At 38.4% G+C, this 20,814-nt stretch overlaps 1 protein-coding gene across 1 annotated transcript in view; it reads left to right on the plus strand.

The window, feature by feature from the left end:
* LOC135476949 (serine/threonine-protein kinase unc-51-like) overlaps positions 1-20,160 on the plus strand; it is a 41,722-nt gene extending 21,562 nt beyond the window's left edge. Inside the window, exons 9-28 of the mRNA XM_064757096.1 lie at positions 788-948; positions 1,812-1,894; positions 2,179-2,229; positions 2,809-2,927; positions 4,639-4,767; positions 7,700-7,742; positions 8,023-8,071; positions 8,422-8,674; positions 8,930-9,017; positions 10,075-10,200; positions 10,539-10,757; positions 11,143-11,322; positions 12,158-12,393; positions 12,862-12,987; positions 13,228-13,271; positions 13,651-13,769; positions 14,624-14,772; positions 14,905-14,949; positions 15,298-15,388; positions 16,913-20,160. Of these exons, the coding sequence (XP_064613166.1) occupies positions 788-948; positions 1,812-1,894; positions 2,179-2,229; positions 2,809-2,927; positions 4,639-4,767; positions 7,700-7,742; positions 8,023-8,071; positions 8,422-8,674; positions 8,930-9,017; positions 10,075-10,200; positions 10,539-10,757; positions 11,143-11,322; positions 12,158-12,393; positions 12,862-12,987; positions 13,228-13,271; positions 13,651-13,769; positions 14,624-14,772; positions 14,905-14,949; positions 15,298-15,388; positions 16,913-16,989 (2,388 nt within the window). The 3' untranslated portion in view covers positions 16,990-20,160. The remainder of the gene's footprint in view (positions 1-787; positions 949-1,811; positions 1,895-2,178; positions 2,230-2,808; positions 2,928-4,638; positions 4,768-7,699; positions 7,743-8,022; positions 8,072-8,421; positions 8,675-8,929; positions 9,018-10,074; positions 10,201-10,538; positions 10,758-11,142; positions 11,323-12,157; positions 12,394-12,861; positions 12,988-13,227; positions 13,272-13,650; positions 13,770-14,623; positions 14,773-14,904; positions 14,950-15,297; positions 15,389-16,912) is intronic.
* Positions 20,161-20,814: the final 654 nt, after the last annotated feature.

A 20,814-nucleotide genomic window follows, 5' to 3' on the forward strand; every position in this document is an offset into this window, starting at 1 on the left:
GCTTGTCATTACTGCACAATAGGATCAGAAACAGTTTGGACTGTTTGTCATTACTGCACAATGGGATCAGAAACTGTTTGGACTGCTTGTCATTACTGCACAATAGGATCAGAAACCGTTTGGACTGTTTGTCATTACTGCACAATAGGATCAGAAACCGTTTGGACTGTTTGTCATTACTGCACAATAGGATTAGAAACCATTTGGACTGCTTGTCATTACTGCACAATAGGATCAGAAACCGTTTGGACTGTTTGTCATTACTGAACAATAGGATTAGAAACCATTTGGACTGTTTGTCATTACTGCACAATGAACTTCTAATGATAAGTTGCATGTAGTGTTGTGTGATTCTGTCAAAATTTGTTTAAATTATAATGTGGGCCAATATAGACATTAAGCATATACACTGACAGGAACATACTCCACTGTCACATTTTACATGATTCAGTAATACTTGTAAAATTATCCCAGTTCAACTTGTAATAAAATAACACATGAACAGGTGCTTACATGTAGTAGCTATTCCGTTTTTGTGAATATCTTCAGTTTCAGTTTCAGTTGAGGAAAAACATTCTTAAATCTCTGTGTCTGTCTGATTTAATGTCTTACAAAATTTATACAGGAGTTAATCTATAAAACATCCAGTAAAAAGTTGCATTAAGAACTCTTGCTAACTCTCTTATTCTCTGTTTCTATCTGTTCCATGTGTCTTCAATGTTAAAAAAAAAGTCTAATAATACCAGTGCTGAAAGTACAAGTATTAAACTTTAACCCTTTTGTTCAGGCCCCTGAGGTGATAATGTCCCTGCAGTATGACGCTAAGGCTGACCTCTGGAGTATCGGCACCATCGTCTTCCAGTGTCTGACAGGCAAGGCTCCCTTCCAGGCCCAGACCCCTCAGCAGCTGAAACAGTTTTACGAGAGAAATGCAGAGCTAGTCCCAAAGTAGGTTTACAGCATACAGACGGCGATATGAACATATATGTAATTCATATCCATTGAGGAGTTTGCACATGCACACCATCATGAGTTATGTCCCTTTGAAGGAGTAAAATTATTGATTTATTTATTTGATTCGTGTTTTATGCCATACTCAAGAATATTTCACTAATACGATGGCAGCCATCATTATGGTTGATGGAAACCGGGCAGAGCCCGGGGGATACCCACGACCATTCGTAGGTTGGGAGAAGACCTTCCCACGTATGGCCGGAGAGGAAGCCAGGGACAGCATTGGTGAGAGGCTCCTGGGTCATTACGCCGGGCTAGCGCACTAACCAACTAAGCCATGGAGGCCCCAGTAAAATTATTGAAGAAGTGTTAATTTTTCAACGGTACTGTTGCAGTAAACAAGTTATTAAGTAATGAGCAGATAATCTAATTAGACGAAAAGAGAGTTACAATTAAAAGATTTTCTTTTGAAATATAAATCAGATGACAATTTTAGATTTTCCTTCGGCAAGTATATAAAAAAACCATCACATGGTTCCATTCTGTGTTGTTTCTCAACATTTTCATGTTGTAACAGACATGTTATTTATGCACCTTGTTAATTTGGAGATTCATTGAAGCAGTGATTGTGGATATTACCTATTTGAGCTGTCAGAGTTGCCCTTAACTAATTAACTAGTTGAGTTGCCCTTAACTAATAATATTGTGTGATCAAGCACAATTCCTAGTGTGACAGCAGCTTTAAATCATTAAGTTTGTCAGGTTCCAGGTAAGGTGCTAGTGGTATTGCGGAGTGGCTCCTAGTTTCTTAAACTTCATGGGAACTATAATCATGAATCTGTTTTTGTCACTCACAGTATACCTGCTGGAACATCATCTGAGCTACGAGATCTTCTCCTTAACCTTCTCAAACGTAATGCAAAGAACAGAATTGATTTTGGTAAGTAATGTAGTTCCTACATATAGCAAAAAGTAATCAGTGCCGTGATGTAGTTTGGAGTTCAAACCCACAGTTTTCCTTATATCTAGTTTTTTTATTACTTTTTTGAAAATAATGTCTGGAGGGGTAATTTCAGTATTCAGTTAAGCATTTCTCTCCCATGGATACAGGAACTTACACTGTGACAAAAATCTGGCAAGTTAATTATCAGTAATTAATAATTATCAATTGCATATCATCAGGTTGTTATTTCTGTTCTCATTTGTTTTGCTTTTTTTTTTCAGATCATTTCTTCACTCACAAGTTTCTGCAGCCAGCTTCACCAGCAGCATCATGTATGTCGATTCATCGTTTGTCATACAAGAGTTAGTGATAAATATAATTCTGTGCGGATCCACTTCAGCCTGTTCAACTTGTAGTTATAGCTGATCACATAGTTCTGGTTTGCCCGCATCGTTGTCTAGATGTACATGTGTTTGACTTTTGCTAGCTGTGAGAAAACTTTACCTGTAGGAAATATTGGAACTTGATAGAATAGTAGGGCTACTTGGGATAGTACTTTGGCACAGGTTCTCCAGCTGTATGCATGAGGACGTCAATGGAACAGACTAGGCTGAAAGTTAAAATATATTTACATTGCCTCAAAAATGCAGTTCTAAGCCATTGAATATTTTATCATTATGCATGTATTTACATTATGAAACAAAGTATTTGTCGATAGCCTGTTCCAATTCGAATTCCATGTAAAGCAAGTCAGCAAATGGCACTGGATAAGGAAGTTTTCATACTTTTTTCTGTGCACCGGTAGCTAAGGTATTCATTTGACCATTGTATTCAAGCAGCCTGAATAATCCGTCATCAGGTGTTAAGCTGGTATATTACACAGTTACATGTTGTTGTTGTTGTTTCTACAGCTTCTCCCGTCCCTGTGCCAAACAGGAGTCAAAGCTTTGGGTCAGATAACTCCTCTCCTAGTCTCAAACAGGTGTCGGCTTCCCCACTGTCTGATGCCACCAACAGGTTCACGGATAAGGTAATGTCACTGATACATGTCTAAGAAGCCGACCTAACTGTTACTACGTCACTGGTACTATGGTCTTAATTCATATTGATTTATTGCCATGATCCATCTGTATTACATGTAGATTGGGCAGTGTATTGCCATTTGAGCTTTGTCTTGAATTGTTGCTACTCTGAATGTATAATGTGCTTTGTACACATTGCTGTTTTGAGCTGTATGAGGTATTGCTATGGTGTCCTCAATGTCTGTACATGCAAATCTGCCTGAGTGTGTGTTGGTGACATAACCAAGAACTGACTGGTTGTACTGTAGCAATTGGTACTAGTGGTCAAAATGTGAGAAAATTTATAGCTTCTAAGGTAGTCACTAGGTGGAATATAATTTGCTATAACATTTTGGTTTGTCTTTGTTTATTCAGAGAGTTGAAAAGAAAAAGTGCTTTTGATGCTGATATGTGGGAAATGTGTGACTTAAAAATGTAGCTATTTGTCAAGTGTCTGGTGAAACCATTCATTGCGTGACTTTTCAGTGTTGAAAGTGTAATGAGAGTAGAATGGGCTATGTCTCAGTGCCACGGTCACCGGGATATTTTCTGTGGCTGCGTACTTGTGCTTGTGGCCAGCTGACCTTAGCTGTGGACATGAACCAGCTGCAGATTCCTTTTTTTTTTAACACATCTTTCCATGGAAGACATTTGAGCAGGCTTTGACGCAATATATGTACATCTAACTTATAAAGTGAATTTTAGATTTACATGTACTTGTAGTGAAATTTCTCACCGTGCCCATTTTTATTTTTTTAATATATGATTCCCAATTTTCTCAAAACCTCTTTACCCGTGTTTGCTGTCCCTAACTCTCTGGGTTCCCTCAGTATTCTTTATAGCCACATGTTATACTTCGTACCTAATACTCTATGTGATCACAGAAAATATACAACTAATTAATGTGATACACATATATGAGAAATGATTTCTTTGTGATTAAACTTTTACATATTTAACATTAACATCTACATTTATTTGGTAGTCTTTTAAATGTTCAACTCACAAACATATTAAACTTTTCGTCCATTTATTTCTTTCTTGCTTTGTAAGTGTGCTTGTAAAGTGTGCTTCAGATGAGGCTGGCTTTGTGTTGTGTGCGTGTGTGTTTATGTACACTTAATTCTGCCAGGGTGGGTGCAGTAAGAAAGGGCTGCATGTGTAGTAACAAGCGTTTACTTTAAACACTGAGCTAAGAGCAGGAAAAAGTGTTCATACCAGAGCAGACTGTTGAAAATTCTGAGCCGTGTGTACGGAAACAGGATTAAGTTTTGTTACTGAAGAGGATGGGCATGCTTTTAAGATTGAAAAAAGCAGTGTTTTGTCCATGATGTTTTAATAATTGGTGTACTAGTACAGATAGAAGAGAGCAATTAAGGCCGCTGTATGGCTTTTAATAATTAATATTTTCCTTGCTTTTTTGGGGTTTTTTTTCTTTTTGGTTTCATAGCACACTGACACATTGTGAACGGTCGCACTAAAGGTTCAAGATGTGCAGTATATTTCTCGGATTAGTAGACAATGTAAATCTATGTGATATCAACTCTTCATTCTACTTGTATAAATGTTGATGACTGCATATAAATATAAAGGAGCTATTTTTTAAGCTGAATTGAGTATAATGCCTGTAACGAATAACTGTAATTTGCAAGGAGAGTTTATACATTGTGTTGGTGACAGGTCGGGGTGACACGTGAGGATACAGCTCACGACAGGCCAACACGGTCCCCAAGCCTTACCCCAAAGGCAGCTAAAGTGGGAGGGGCGGGAGAGAAGCGATTGGCCGGTCGAGGCGAGTCTAGATATGTCGTCTGAGCATGTATGTACTTGTGACTAACATACAGCTCTCTCTCTCTTAACAATTGCACGCACGTGTGGCTTCCCACTACTTCAAATGTGATGGCTGAACAAGATTTGTGTCTGTAAAACCGTAAATAATATTTTCATTTGTTTTTGTATGATCGCATGTCTGGATGCTCATGCATAATTTAGTTTGGATACTTAAAGAATTAAATTAGTCCACAGGTGACTATTAGGCCACATGTAATTGGCTAATGAAGCGAATTTCACCATGGAGCAAATTTACAGTACATTACCAAAATTTTGCATTGAAGACAGATTGGCTAAGTATTTGGTATGAAACTAAATTAGCCAACAGTTGACCGTGACACTAAATTGATCAACAGTTGTCTTTGATACGAAGTTTCTACATCTGCTCAGAATGTAACTTCAATGTGGTAAGCAGTTGATCACACACACAGTTGGGCACACAGATATATTGATCTGCGAAAACGACAGTCCAAAATTTGCCGGCATTCTGTTAAATGAATGATGGTAAAAAATGACTTTGTCCTTGTTCCTTGTTCATACATGTTGGCTTATACATCACTGATCCAGGAAATTTGCAGCGAAGTGGTGGAACTTAGGCATTATATAGGTTGTGGGCTAAACTTTGAAAGGTTATTCACATTTAAGTTATTGGGAAGCCTGTTATACAAGAGTTCACAGTTTTGCTTTTGGAATGAAAATAAAGCCATGTGGTACTGACCATTCAGTAGACAGGATATTGTCAGACTTGCTGTAATTTGCCCTTATGAGAGCTGGTTCTATCTCCTTTCGGCATGCTGCCGGACTTCACAATTAGTTTCAAAGAGTAATCTATTTAATGACATAAGGTGACTGTGAACTCGTGTATTGTCAAAACATACATCTGTCTGAGTGTTGTATGTCGTCTATACTAACATGGGGTAAATGCACAATAGTCTTTTTACCTTGTTACTCATATGAGTGCATATATGTGTGTGTGAAGAAATTATGTTTCCGTGTTGTTTGGCTGTTGGTGTGTGTGACTGAGAAATACACATAGAATCACTTTGACCTGTATGATGTTCTTCAGCGGCTAAAATTTGGTGTCATCTTGTTGTGGGTGTTTCTGGACTCCATATACATGTGTACCTATTTTCTGGAAAATGGCAACTTTTGTCAACTTACAAAGGGTTCTGTGAGAATAACAGAAATTTTAATGCATGGGCTTCTCCGAGCTAAGGTGACAGCCCATGTGTTGTCTTTCAAATTTCTGACTACTTAACATGAAACATTAAATTTGGGGTTTCTAAACCCAAAAGAAGGTATGCCTGACAGATATAGAATATACAGCCAAAAGGACAGATTTGATTTCCTGTTTTATACTGAAAAGATGGAAGAGCTGTTTCATTACCTTGCATATATGAACAAGTTGGCTGTTATTTTGGATCACTTGCTTTATACTAAAAAGATGCAGTCAGTTTGCGTGCTCATGTAGAAATTTCTCACACATCAGACATCAGAATCCATTCTTGTGCACGTTGCATATTAAGCTTTACATACATGTATATCTGATAAGGTCCAGGCCCAACCCAGATAATTCCTCTCCCCTCATTCCATCACCCTCTAACCTGGGCTTTGAATAGACAACTGACTTTTAAAACCTACCATTTCTTCTGTCACAATAGTAATCTTCTTGTGACACACTACTGTTTTTTTTTTTGTTTTTTTTTTTGAAAAACTTTTTTAACCTTTGTTTAAGATGAGGTATAGTCGGTGAAGGTTTAGTTCTGTATTGGTTGGAGCACCGGTTAAATTGTGAAGGATCTATATGAAATTGAGGTACCATTCTTCATGATGTCATTTACAGGCCTGTGTTATCACGTGCCCATGATCATACCCATGTACTATTTTGTAACACATGAGAGGGCATATTTAGGATCAGGTTGTTTTGTACATGCAGCACATGGGAGGGCATATATAGCATAAGGTTGTTTTGTACATGCAGCACATGGGAGTGCATATTTAGGATCAGGTTGTTTTGTACATGTAGCACATGGGAGGGCATATATAGCATAAGGTTGTTTTGTACATGTAGAACATGGGAGTGCAAATTTAGGACCAGGTTGTTTTGTATATGTAGCACATGGGATTACATATTTAGGATCAGGTTGTTTTGCCCATGTAGCACATGGGAGTGTATATTTGCACATGTAGCACATGGAAGGGCATATTTAGGACCAGGTTGTTTTGTACATGTAGCACATGGCAGGGTATATTTAGGATCAGGTTGTTTTGTACATGTAGCACATGGCAGGGCATATTTAGGATCAGGTTGTTTTGCCCATGTAGCACATGGGAGGGCATATTTAGGATCAGGCTGTTTTGCCCATGTAGCACATGGGAAGGCATATTTAGGATCAGGTTGTTTTGTACATGCAGCACATGGGAGTGCATATTTAGGATCAGGTTGTTTTGCCCATGTAGCACATGGGAGTGTATATTTGCACATGTAGCACATGGGAGGGCATATTTAGGACCAGGTTGTTTTGTACATGTAGCACATGGCAGGGCATATTTAGGATCAGGTTGTTTTGTACATGCAGCACATGGGAATGCATAATTAGGATCAGGTTGTTTTGTACATGTAGCACATGGGAGTGCATATTTAGGATCAGGTTGTTTTGTACATGTAGTGCATGGGAGTACATATTTAGGATCAGGTTGTTTTGTACATGCAGCACATGGCAGGGCACATTTTTTTATCAGGTTGTTTTGTACATGCAGCACATGGGAGTGCATATTTAGGATCAGGTTGTTTTGTACATGCAGCACATGGGAGTACATATTTAGGATCAGGTTGTTTTGTACATGTGGCTGTTTCATACACACACAGTGTGAAGTGTATTAATGAATTCTGTTATTTTATGTTTACCAGGACTTTGTGATGGTCCCTGAAGGATTACCATCAGATCAGTCAAGTAAGTTTACAGTAGTCAGTTACAGTATAGTGAAAAGATGTAGCATGACAAATGCACGTGGCAGGCTAGCATTGTAGCTGCTTCATAAAGCTGTCCAAAGAATCGACTTGTAACTTTGAAGTTGTACAGTCGACAGTATGAAATATGATATTAAATTTTATGTGTTCCTCTTTAGACACCAAATTCCCCTGTATTTATAAGTTACATCTTTGTTTAGTTATTGTACAAAAATTGACAATCTGGTTTTCACACATGCATATATTTTTGCCACTTTTAACAGTGACCAGTGACAAAGGCAGCAGAACTCAAGGCGATGATTTTGGCAGTGGGTGAGTCATTGGACAACTCTACCTGGTTATTTATTCATTATACGTCTGCTGAGACACACTGTTAAAACTATGCACTGTGAATATGTGCTATGGAGAAATCAGAAACCATAATGTATGAATGTAAAATTAAAAAATTTCTTGAGCTTGACGTATCAGGTCATTCATGTCAGGCTTAGAAAATTAAATCTTTTTCACATTCAAGACCTTGGCTTTATATTATAGAGTATAAAGGCCTTGTACTTAAGACAGCTAGAAACTGACATATTCTTGACTTGTTTTAGTGTAAGCACATGCACTGCTACAAGGTATTATCTAATTTGTTTCACAGTATGTATTTTGTGTTTGTGCAGTGACCGTGAATGTATGTCCCTGAAGACAGTGAACGTGGATGGGGACACGGTGACATTCAGGAAGCCCCACTCTCCGCCTCAGCCCCAGGAGATGAGCCCTAACCGACCCTCCACCCTCCCTGTTCAAAGCCCTAACAACTCACCTACCTCTGAGCCTATCCCAGTCCCAACTCAGGTTAAGGCCTACCGCCTCATCAACGCTGAGTCCCCCTCAAGTCCAAGGGGCAGGGCAATGACAGCAGACTCACCAAAGGTTAGTCGCTTGATACATTTCACCAATTTTGTGTTATGTTTCTTTGATAGGGCTATGGTAGCCATTCTAGCTAATAATGCCTTGAATATAATCTTTCATGTGTTTGTTAATGGGCTCAGAAGAGACAGTTTGCAAGATAATTTTGTCAACAAACTTTAATCATTAACTATAAATTGTTATCAAAAGTTACATGGGGATAACTGTTTAAATTTACAGAATTATATCTACTTATACTTGTCCATTTGTATTCCTCAGCGAGATGAAGCTAAGGGTTTAAGTCGTGATGGGTCAGAGTCCAAGCTTAGTTCAGGGCCAGACATTGGCTCCTTGTCTCCTCCTAATGGTAAGTACACCTGTAGGTAACTGGGTCGAGTATGGGGAGAAGGGATTGGGGGATGTGCGTAAGCTCAGTTCAGGATTGGCATAATAAATATTTTGCAAACTTGCCAAAGGGCTGAAGAATTACAATAGTCCTGCAGTAAATAAATGAAGACTGTGTTGAATTATTAATATTTCTTGATTTATTATTAATAGAAATTAATATTTCTTGATTTGGACGGTTGCCTGTTTGTGAAGTTTTGGCCAAGATAACGAAAATCATGAATTGTAATGACTAGATCTCATTACTAGACATGGTAATAATGATAATGGCTGTTATCACATGATTCATTACAAGTTGAATACTAGAGATACAGTCCTCTACACATTTCACAAACGTTTTTAGATCATTTTACAGAATTGTATTTTACGTCTAAATTTGGAGAAATTATGACGATTTGCAAAGATGTTGATCTTCTCCTAAATACTGAAATTATTTTATGAAATCTTTCAGTATTGATTTGATTTGATTCATTTGATTTGTGTTTTACGTCATACTCAAGAATATTTCACTTCAAAGATGGCAGCCAACATTATGGTGGGAAGAAACCGGGCAGCGCCTGGGGTAAACCCACGACCATCCACAGGTTGCCGGCAGACCTTCCCACTTACGGTGTGAGAGGATTCAGTATTGAAAACTACTGATTCCATGGTTGATCTTTCACCTTTTGACATTTTGAAATATTGTGTTGTTCCATTAGCCTCCATACACTCCATGTCCTCATTTAAACTTGAAGTATATAACCTGAAATTTTGTCTGTGATAAAGTTGCACATTTTAGCTCATAGTTGCAGCATCAAAAGTAAACTTTTCTGACATTTATTTGTCTCTAGAAATTAATATTTTGGGGGAAAATTTTAGGTCATTTAACATTTGTCTTGTTTTTGCACAATATATGGTCTTCATTTGACATATTGCCCACATACATTTCATGTATAGGTGTTTCCTTTCCTCCTGTAAGACTGAGCTGTATTATGTGTGTAACATGGAAACCCTCAGACAATGTTTTTTGGGGATTTCAGTGCAATTCACGATTGGTACTCCGCCCAGCTCACAGTGGAGGCGTAACAGCGTGGGGACTCCCCCGCAGGCCCGACTGGGTTCATGCACTCCACCCAGCGTCACTGGGTCTCCGTTGAAAAAATCAGGTAACGTGACCCATCACATGAAAGAAAATATTCCTAAATTGCTATACCATATTTACCATTTGTATATGTCATCAGCTCCCTAGCTAGAAGTCAAAGGGGCACGATGGAAATATACATTCATCAAAAAAGGAGCAGGACAGCAATTTTCACTGCGTGTCAATTAACAATGTGTCAGACAAAACAGGGGCAACACCCTTCTAACAAAGCTTAGCTGTGGGCTTGTGTCATGTGTTAACTTCAAAGTGTACAGTGTAAATTCATTTTGATCATATAAGTGTTTTATATTGTGGTGTCATGCATGGAATTGATATTTGTCTAAATATGTTCACTTTCCACAGGTAATACTCCCCCACGCTCTTCCCCATTGCCGTTTGCTGGGCCTGGATCTTTGCCCACGATACTTGGCTCTCCAACAAAAATGCCTGCAGGTTTTGAGTTTCCACTGATTACAGACAATGCCCCACCAGAGCCTGTCCACGCCCCATTTGGGTGCTACCGCCCCCGGACAATGCCAGACAACATGGCCACTGTGGCTTACACCTCACACGATTCTACATGTGAGTATTTGTGAAGAGACACAGCACTGGAAAGTTAATTGTGATAATAACACATCAGTGCAATAGTAAAAGTAGCAGTCTGTGTAATAAAAGGTGGTAATATTTCTGTAGTGTAAGTAAAAGTTAATACAAACTTAAATATTAATACCATTCGGATCCTAATACAAAGTAATTGGCACTGTATATAGTCGGGACTAAAGTCAGTACTGAGCTTAAGTACTAATACATTTTTGAACGTGGTGATGTAAGCTTATTTTACTTTATTTCATTATGTTGCGTTGAGTTAAATGTACTGCCATTCTTTATGATGTCTTTATATCTACCTTCTACATGTTATAGTGTGTGTAAAGCTTATCGTTCACCTGGTGTGTCTCTTTATCTTCAGCGGGAAATGCAAACACGGGCATGGTGTACACGGCATCTCCTCCCACATCACGATCGCGCGCTCTGGTCGGGCGCAGCCAAACAGAGCCAGGGCCTCTCTTGTCTAACGTAACGGGCACCAGCAGGATGGCTGAGCAGCTCTTCAGGACAGCATTTGCTGGCAACTCCAATATGCCACAGGGTAAGAATTGTCTTCTCCTAGATTCTCAGTGAATCCAGTGATCAGAGGGTTCCATGAAAAAGTTCCACAACATAGTATTACTTGATATTTTGTCTCTAAAAGTGGGCTTTTTTTGGCCAAATTTTAGGTCAGTTACCATAATCTCTTGAAAGTTTTACTGACTAAACACCTTGCTGTTCAAATAATACAGCAACTAAATAATTTAGTTAGTGCAAAATCGTGTAAAGGTGCATGTGATTTCACATTTCACCTAATTTTTCACCAAATTAATACAGCAAGCTAATTAGCTTGTGACAAATTCTATGAAGCTATACATGTGCTGTATTAAAATCTTCAACCTTTTCAACCACTAAAGCAGTTTTTTCAATAGATTGTATTGCATACCATTATTATAAAAATGAAACCAAAACTGATGTGTTTGTGTCATTATAGATGCAAGCTTCATGAAACTGTCCAGATTTTTTCTTTACGGCCGTATTTTGGAAGGTCTGCCTGCAATCTGCCGATGGTCGTGGGTTTCCTCCGGGCTGTGCCCGGTTTCCACCCACCATAATGCTGGCTGCCGTCGTTTAAGTGAAATATTCTTGGGTACGGCGTAAAACACCAATCAAATAAATAAATAAATAAATTATTTCTCTACACCCTATAGTTATCTCAGAATAACTTTCATAGGTGGTTGAAAGGTGGAAGAATTAGGGTAGGTACTTTTTTTGTTTTTTTTGTTGGACTATACCCTACTTTGTTCACATTCATTTACGATTTGCTGTACATGTATGATTGTACTAAGTGCTTATGCTTATGCCTACCCTTACTCTTCTCCCCACCCCTCTAACAGGAACAGTGGCACGTTACTCTGGCAGCCCTCGCTCCCGAGAGCGATCTTCATCTCTGGGCTGGGACCGGGGTCCCATTGCTCTGGACCAGGAACGATCGTCAACGTTCTTTCGGCGGGGCAGTGCTTACGTGGAATCTTCTCCTCCGGGGTCCTTTCTCTATGCCCAGTCACCCCCCAACATGGAGGGGCCCATCACCTTTGTGGCTCCAGAACTGCAGGAAGAAACCCTCATGGATGTGAGTATTTGTGGATCTGGGATGTTAAAGTAAACCCCATAAGTAACACTCAGTTTGGTAGTCCTCAGTTGTCCTGATTCACACTTCCCAAAACATGCGGCTGTTCACAGATATGATTTCTCAGACTAGATAAATTGAAAATTCTGGCTCAAATACGACTTAGACTCAGATCTATTATGATATGTATCTTTAAACATCATTCGCATCATATTTCAAGCATGCTGATCCCATCTGTGTTGACAGTTCAGTCATAGCCACTCAGCAGTTGGAATAGCACTGGAGCCATTATTTTTGCCACTTCATCTGACTGTTCAATATATTTCTGACAAAAGCATTGAGCGTCTTTATAATGATAAGCAGTGGTTATCATACCACCAAAAGTCATGTCCCTGTACAAAATCCAAAAAGTTGTCCGAGTTTTGATTTGAGTGGCTAACTCATGTTCACAATTCTGACTGTGTTTTGTAGGAGTACCACAATGAGGTTCTGGCAAAGTTGAGCTTTGTGCTGGACTTGGTGGAGTGTATCATAGAACTGGCCCAGACCAGGGGCACGCCCATCAATACCTTCTCAGAGACCATCGGGCAGCGTCAGGTAAGCTCCCAATTTATGGTCCTGTCATCAGTCAACAGGAGCAGCAGCAGTCTTTATTATGAAAATTAATTTAAATGAGTAAAGATTTTCATCAGTTAGTTTAAGTCAAAAGGTTCTTGATTTTATTTGATGTGTCATAATCATTTTTGTGTCAGTTTATTAAAAATGTGATTTGTCATGTTCCACCCTTCTTAGAATGAGTTGCTTAATAGTAACAAAATCTTTTCTTTTCTTTACCAGACGGAGGCTACAGAAACCCTTCCCAGGTTCAATGAGGCACAGAGGTGATTATCTTTTACCAGTTGTTAATTATTAATATTGCATGTTTGTTTCCATTCTCAGTGTCCAGTAGCTCATATAACAGAATAAGTATTTAAAAAAAAAAGCTAGTCTTGAAAGATGATGACATGATGTTTATTCCATCGGCCTACCAGATTTGTGTTTAATACAGTAAATTCTGTTAAAAGTTGAACCTTATCAATAGCAACAATGTATAAGGAAAATGTTGCCAAAGAAATATTATCTGGTGTCCTTAATACATATGTTTTATATGCACAGGAACCATTTTTCGTATATGCATGTACACCCTTTTTTGTTTTGGGTGATGGTGGTATGATTGCATTTGGCAGCATGGTCATGACAACTTACTGGTTAATATTTCAGACGCCTGGAGCAGCTTGTCTTGTACATGCGGTCTCTTCATTTATTGTCCTCGTCACTACAGCTTGCCAAGGATGAAATCAAAAGTCATAAACTCCACCCGTCTAACTCACTCAAAGCAGGTCAGTGTTTTGTGTTTGGAAGCCAAGTGTCATTGCTCTGAGTTTACAAATATGCCTTGGTTTCTGGACACAGTTCTCTATTGCCTTTCATTTGAGGCACGCATTATTTTTGACTTCATGTACATTTTAAAATGCATGAATAATATATGGCATAATGCCACAGAGGTTCTGCAGCAGTATAATGGTGAATGAAGAACAGGATCCGTGTCACAGAAGTCCTGCAGCAGTATAATAGTGAATAAAGAACATATATATAATAAATAACAGGATCCATGCCACAGAAGTTCTGTAGCAGTATAATAGTGAATAAAGAACATATATATACTAAATAGCAGGATCCATGCCACAGAAATTCTGCAGCAGTATAATAGTGAATAAAGAACATATATATGCTGAATAATAGGATCCATGTCACAGAAGTTCTGCAGCAGTATAATAGTGAATAAAGAACCTATATATACTAAATAACAGGATCCATGCCACAGAAATTCTGCAGTAGTATAATAATAGTGAATAAAGAACATATATATGCTGAATAACAGGATCCATGTCACAGAAGTTCTGTAGCAGTATAATAGTGAATAAAAAACCTATATATGCTAAATAACAGGATCCATGTCACAGAAGTTCTGCAGCAGTATAATAGTGAATAAAGAACATGTATATGCTGAATAACAGGATCCATGCCACAGAAATTCTGCAGCAGTATAATAGTGAATAAAGAACATATATATGATGAATAACAGGATCCATGTCACAGACGTTCTGCAGCAGTATAATAGTATATAAAGAACCTATATATACAGAATCCACCCAGGGTGTTTACACATGTTCTTGTCTGTTTTTGGCCACAGTGGCTCGTGAGATGAACAACCATTATCACAGGTGCCTGGCAATGTGTCGACAGCTCCACCGCTTGGGATTTACAAGCCACTCTTCCTTCAGCCCTCAGCTCATAGCCATCACTGCTGACAAACTCATCTACAACTATGCCATAGAGCTGGTGAGTAATAGAGTCATAAAATATAAGGGTGGCATTTCAAATATTTCCTCAGTAGTCATTTAAATGTTGTTCTCTCAGAAATGTTTGTATTTAATGTACTTCACCTAAAAGATGTGATATTTTTATTTCCAGTGTCAGACAGCTGCTTTGGACGAACTGTTTGGAAACCCACAAGAGGTATGACAGACTTGTACTGTGTGGTTGTCATTTACTCATTGTTTACATCTAACTGCAGTATTATATACATATGGGCCTGCATGTACTTTATATACTATACTGGAAGGACAATTGTTCATTAGTAAGAATTTTGGCAGGCACTGAGCGATTCTTACCCAGTGATCATTCACTTTTAAACAAGTGGATCCAGTGTCTTACTGAGAGCCTTTCATTTAATGACTATTTCTGCTCGTTTAAGAAGGTCAGTTGTTGTTTTGGGGGCAACCTTTACCCACCCAGAGCAGGTGAACTTTTACCTAACTTTATTCATTCTGACTTTACACCTGTTTGTAATTTGGTTTATTTCAGTGTTTCCGACGTTACAGAACAGCTCAGATCTTACTGCACAGTCTCAGTCAGCAGGCCAAGAATGTCCGCGACAAGGAGCTGTTAAACAAATGTAAGCAGAAACTCACATGTTACCTTCTGCCTTAAACATTTCCAGATGTCCAATGGCTCGGGCATTATACAGATGGATAAAGTGTCACCCATAGATGCCTGAATTGCCGAATGTATTATATACATGTGCCTATATATAAACGTGCCTATATATATAGAAATGTGTATATATATATAAATGCCTGTGCAAAGTTATGCTTATTCATTATTTTATTTATTTATTTTTTATTTATTTCGCGAGTGCTTATGCCATACTCAAGAACATTTCACTTATACAAGGCCGCCAGCATTATTCAGCATTTTGCTGTTGCGTCTGTATCGCTTACTTAAATTGGTTGGGCCTAAAAACTTTACATGTTTCATTCATATGCTAATGGATGTGTTTTGGATTTCAATTTGTAAAATTGTTTCCAAACCTCATTTGACCAAAATGGGTTTCTCTCTCAACTCTCTCATAAACAATCAGGCAAATATATCACGATGTATTGTTGTTGTACAGTTGGCCTTAGTGCATCCTTTGAATTAAGCTGTAATTCTATTCATTAAGCACAACAAGGGTCAGTTTCATGAAGCCTACTTAGTGTAAAGTAGTCTTAAGCTAAGTGCACTTCATATCTCTACAACATATGTTATCATGGTAGTTGAGGCCTTACTTAGCTAAGTGAGCTTCATGAAACCGAGCCCTGGTGACTGGCTAAATTGTAATCCAACAGAGAAGTTACACAGGTGTGCTGAGTGCTGAAGTGATAGCTTTATTTATCATGCTAAGATCGAGAAAATCATTAACATCATGCCACTGTCATTGAATCAGTATGGCTTTGCATGACATAAGGCAATATTACCATCATGGTTGATAGCATCAGGTTGGAAGTCAACGTTTACCAACAAGTGTAAAGGAGAAGAAAACGTAAAAACATGACATTATAGGCTGAAAAGAGCACATTTTTTTCTATCTGGTGCCTGCTGCATAATTTTGCCATTTTTCCTCACCATACACGTAAAGCCTGAATAAATCGCCCATACGTCCTCCATCTTTAACAGTTTATGTTAGTAGATCTGTAGTTTATGCTGGGTGCGTGTTGCCTCTCAGCCGATGAGAGTCGTTAAAACTGCCAGCTTGTTCGTGTACACTCGGAACCTACCTCCAACATTCCGGTTTCCCGAGCGTCAAGCGGAAAACGAACTGTACTGTTCTCTACCTTCTGGGAAGAAGAGTTCTCCTAGAACTGTTCGAACTGCACTTTGTCGGTTTCTGATGGCAATTCTCCTCCTAACACAGAATACTTCAGGACTAGTTCTTAGGCAAAATGGAGTCGCCCAGAGCGGATTTTGGCACTGACTGCATTTATAGTTTGTCAACTTGAGGTACATATTAGACCTTTTTCTGTGGCATGCACATGCGAGGAAAAGCATACTCTTTTCAATGGTATTTGATTGATATTTAAATCTTCTTCTCCTTTAAGACAAAGTCTTTAATCCTCAATTAACATAGTATAGTGATTGGTGAACATTTGTGTGGTTTCAGATCGGGAAGCTGTGGAGAAGAGACTGTTTAACATACAGGGTCAGGGAAACATGAATCCTTATGATGCCTACAGTTGATGAGGGGACCTAGTAGCTCGAGCTCCACCCACGGAGACTGAGTACACTCCTCAGCTACACCCCCTAACAACAGATCACACAACTGATAACTGTGATCATGTGTAATGCGGTGTGTACCATAGTACCATAGTTCGGTAGTCTCTAGCTGTAGGTAGAGAGGACTGACAGCCTTAGGAAGATGTTTTGTGGTGTGCACATATCATCAGAAAAATTTGTGTGTGTTTTACACCGTTGTATCTTCTCGCTTATCTCAACTAATCAGTTGCGTATGAAAGGCTGGAAATAGGCAAGCTATGGCAGGTCATCTCCAGAAACATCTCCTATCCTATAAGAACTCGGAGCCAGCAATAACTTGGATGTGGAGAGTTTGGCAAGGGGAGGTAATCCCTACAGCAATGTACAGACAGCTTTGTATATTTCAAGCCATTTTATGCTTTTCAAAGGATCATCAATGGCCCACTTGTAGTGAGGGTTTTTTAAGACTTCTACTGTCATGAGTACACTTCACTCATGACTGTACACAGTGGAATGATATTCGAAAAAAAAAAATGATGGACATGGCTGTGTGTCACCAAGAGGAACGTAACAGTGTACTGCAAGCTTTGTGGTATATTGTTTATGTTACATGTGGGTGAAGTGAAATGCTACCACTGACATACTACAGCACTCCTGTATCTCCTTGAGGATGCTGTTCGTGTTGAAAACCTTCTGTCTTTCATATTATCATTCTATCATCGATAAGAAACAGGACAGTGTGTGGTGTGTTTAGGAGACTTGGCCTTGGACACAGGAGTACTGAGAGGCTAGATGGCTCTGCAGTAATCGTATAGAGTAGTGTGACTGGAAAGTTACACTTTGTGTATGGCACAGACTGGTATGAAGCCAATAATTGAGAACTACATGTACATGTGTTAAAGTACATGGGTGTGCATTTTTGAAACAAGGACTGAAGACATTGGTTTGTGAAGACACTTGGTGTCTGAAGAGGAACGCACAGGATATTGTTTATGATAGTGCTGCTGTCTCAGTACAGGACTGTACGAGTGAAACGCAACAGAAATCTTAACCTTTATGTTAAGAAATGTGACAGGTTGTTAAATATTTAATATGTGGTTTGATATTGGTTATGCCAGTGTCGTGGCTGGAAAACCAGAGAATGGCTATACGGCTCGTTTTAGGGCATTAGTAGCTGAAAGTGACTTGTGCAGACAAGAACGTGCTGTGGAGTGCTGGGCACAGGCTGTTAAACATGTTATCATTCCTGCCCAGTCCAGATCTTCATATTGAGATATATGAAAATGTGCTGTGGAGTTTACCTGTTCATGTAATGCTGTTGCATCAGTAGTGATTGATGCATGGTTGTTCTGAGACTGTATTGTGTTATCACACCTGTTCACCCACCGATCATTCAGGTAATTACAAGGCTTTGTTCTCACAGGTGTTGTTTAGTTAGGATTACCACATTGCTGTCACACAATTCACTGTATTTTCATCTGTACTTATTTATTGACTGCCAATGCAATGCACCGTCTGCTTTATTATCGCCTGCGTTTAATATGCATGTTGTGTAAAGAGTGTAATTTATGGAGCTTGAACTGCGTATACAGATCTATATGAGTTACATGTAATAGTGATTAATACATTTAGCACAATCAGGAACTCCAGGTCACCCCTATCTCTATGATGGTTTGGTCCATTTGTGAGCTATGGAATCGATTGTTGTCAGTGATCATGGACACTTGCATTTAGTTTGCATGGGTGTACAAGTGATAAATGCATACATTTGATTTTTCTATACATTTAGAATGTACAAGTATGTTTGGTTTGTTCTGAATTCTAAATTGATCTCAAGCCTTCATTGTTAAAGTATGATTTACATGTACCATTGTATGCACTTCTGTCTTACCACATTGTAATGAATTCAGTTGTCCTGTGGTTATCATGTTGAATGATGAAGACGTGCATGATACTAATAGCAAGTAATGATGAGGACAAAAAACAGAGAGAAAAAATATGGATGTCACCATGACCTTGTAATGACAACAATAACAATTATCACATGACTTTAAAGACAATCAGCACAGATATCGTCATCATTCGATGATGATGACATGAACAATGTGGATATCGCTTAATAATGAAGACAAACAGTGAGGATATCACATCACGATGGAGACAAAATGTCATCATTATCTCTTTATAGAGGCAGTAACACCTTAAGATATCATGATAAAAGAAAGATATCCCAGACAAAAAAAAGGCAAAACATTTAGAATATATCAGAAGAAGTACTCAGCTGCTGCAGTCTTGTCTACTGACCTCAAGTTTTATGTTCCGGTGTTTAGCTAAGGATACATGTAGCTATTAGTACACAGTCGCTGTACAGACCTAATGGTTTGCTCGTTCTCCATATGCTGTGCATTGTTCGTGTAATAAACAAGGTAATAACACATACATGTAATATCAAGGATGAATCTCGTGCAGGTGATGCAACAAATTACAAGTATGATGAGGACAGAGAAACATTCCTTGACGGTATACAGACATTGAGAAATAAAGACATTGAGGAATGCAGACGTTGAGGCATACAGACATTGAGGCATACAGACATTGAGACATGTTTGTTAAGAGACCTGTCAAGTATTTGTGACAATTAAACACTGTTTTGTGTACAGCCAGTACAGTGCTGACATCCTTGCCCAAAATTTTCTGGTCAGCCTCATTTATATACATTTAGCTTCAGAACTTTCTGAGCTTATTAAATAATAACCCATATGACTAGCTTGTTTGTCCCTTCTTCCGCGCGATGCCACTTGTGATGTTTCAAATTGCATTTTCACTTCGGGACATGACTGTTTCTGAAGAGGGATCATTAGAAGGGTAAAGGAAAGTGGTAATGTCAATTTATACTTGTTAGTATATACATTAATTAGTCCCAAGTCTGAAAGGTGTGAATCGGTTATTGGTGTCATGTTTCACTTGTGCACTATTTATTTAAATTCACTAGAATGAATTTACACACCTTACCTCATCTTAGTTTCAGTTATGTTAACTTTTTTTTTTTAAACATGTGTATATTTTGCATTTTTTAAAGATAGAAAAAATTCTGTGCATTGTTTTGCCACCAGTTATAGACATTGTAATGAAATGAAGTCAAGCATATCTGTTGCAATACAGTGAATATAAGTACAACTAGATTATGAACGTGATGTGTGTTTTGTGAATGATTGCCGGTGGATGATTTTGTAATTCCAGTCAATATGTGCAATTTCATGTTCGTCATGTACCCAGTGCTGAGAGTGAACACATAAAGTTGTTCAGTTCTACGCTGTATACTGTGCTTATGTTATACAGACATGTGCTTTACAGGGTACACAGTACTACTATAGGCACTCCACATACGTGTATGTACATAAATCAGGTATGTCATGTGTCACATCTACCCAAACATGTACCAAAATGATTTTCACAGTCTTGTTTTTCTTTGTTATTTTTTTTTTTTTTTTTTTTTTAAGACCATGTTAATATTACTAGTCTGTTAATTAATATATATATATATATATATATATATATATATATATATATATATATATATATATATATATTTGCATTGCTGACTGGCTTGTGGCTTATTTCCATAAGCTGCATGTAAATGTACAGGTAGATAAACCTACACATTTGTTTTCCAGTTCCATGAATATGCTGTGCATGTGTGGTTTTAAGCGAGGTACAAGTCAGGTTGTACATGTGTGAGCACTGTGTATATGTGTGTTGTAGTCATGATAGTGCCGTGTACATGTGCAGTGTTGTTGTAGTACACAGGTA

Source organism: Liolophura sinensis, chromosome 10, assembly GCF_032854445.1.
Source record: "Liolophura sinensis isolate JHLJ2023 chromosome 10, CUHK_Ljap_v2, whole genome shotgun sequence".
Taxonomy (NCBI): Eukaryota; Metazoa; Mollusca; class Polyplacophora; order Chitonida; family Chitonidae; genus Liolophura; species Liolophura sinensis.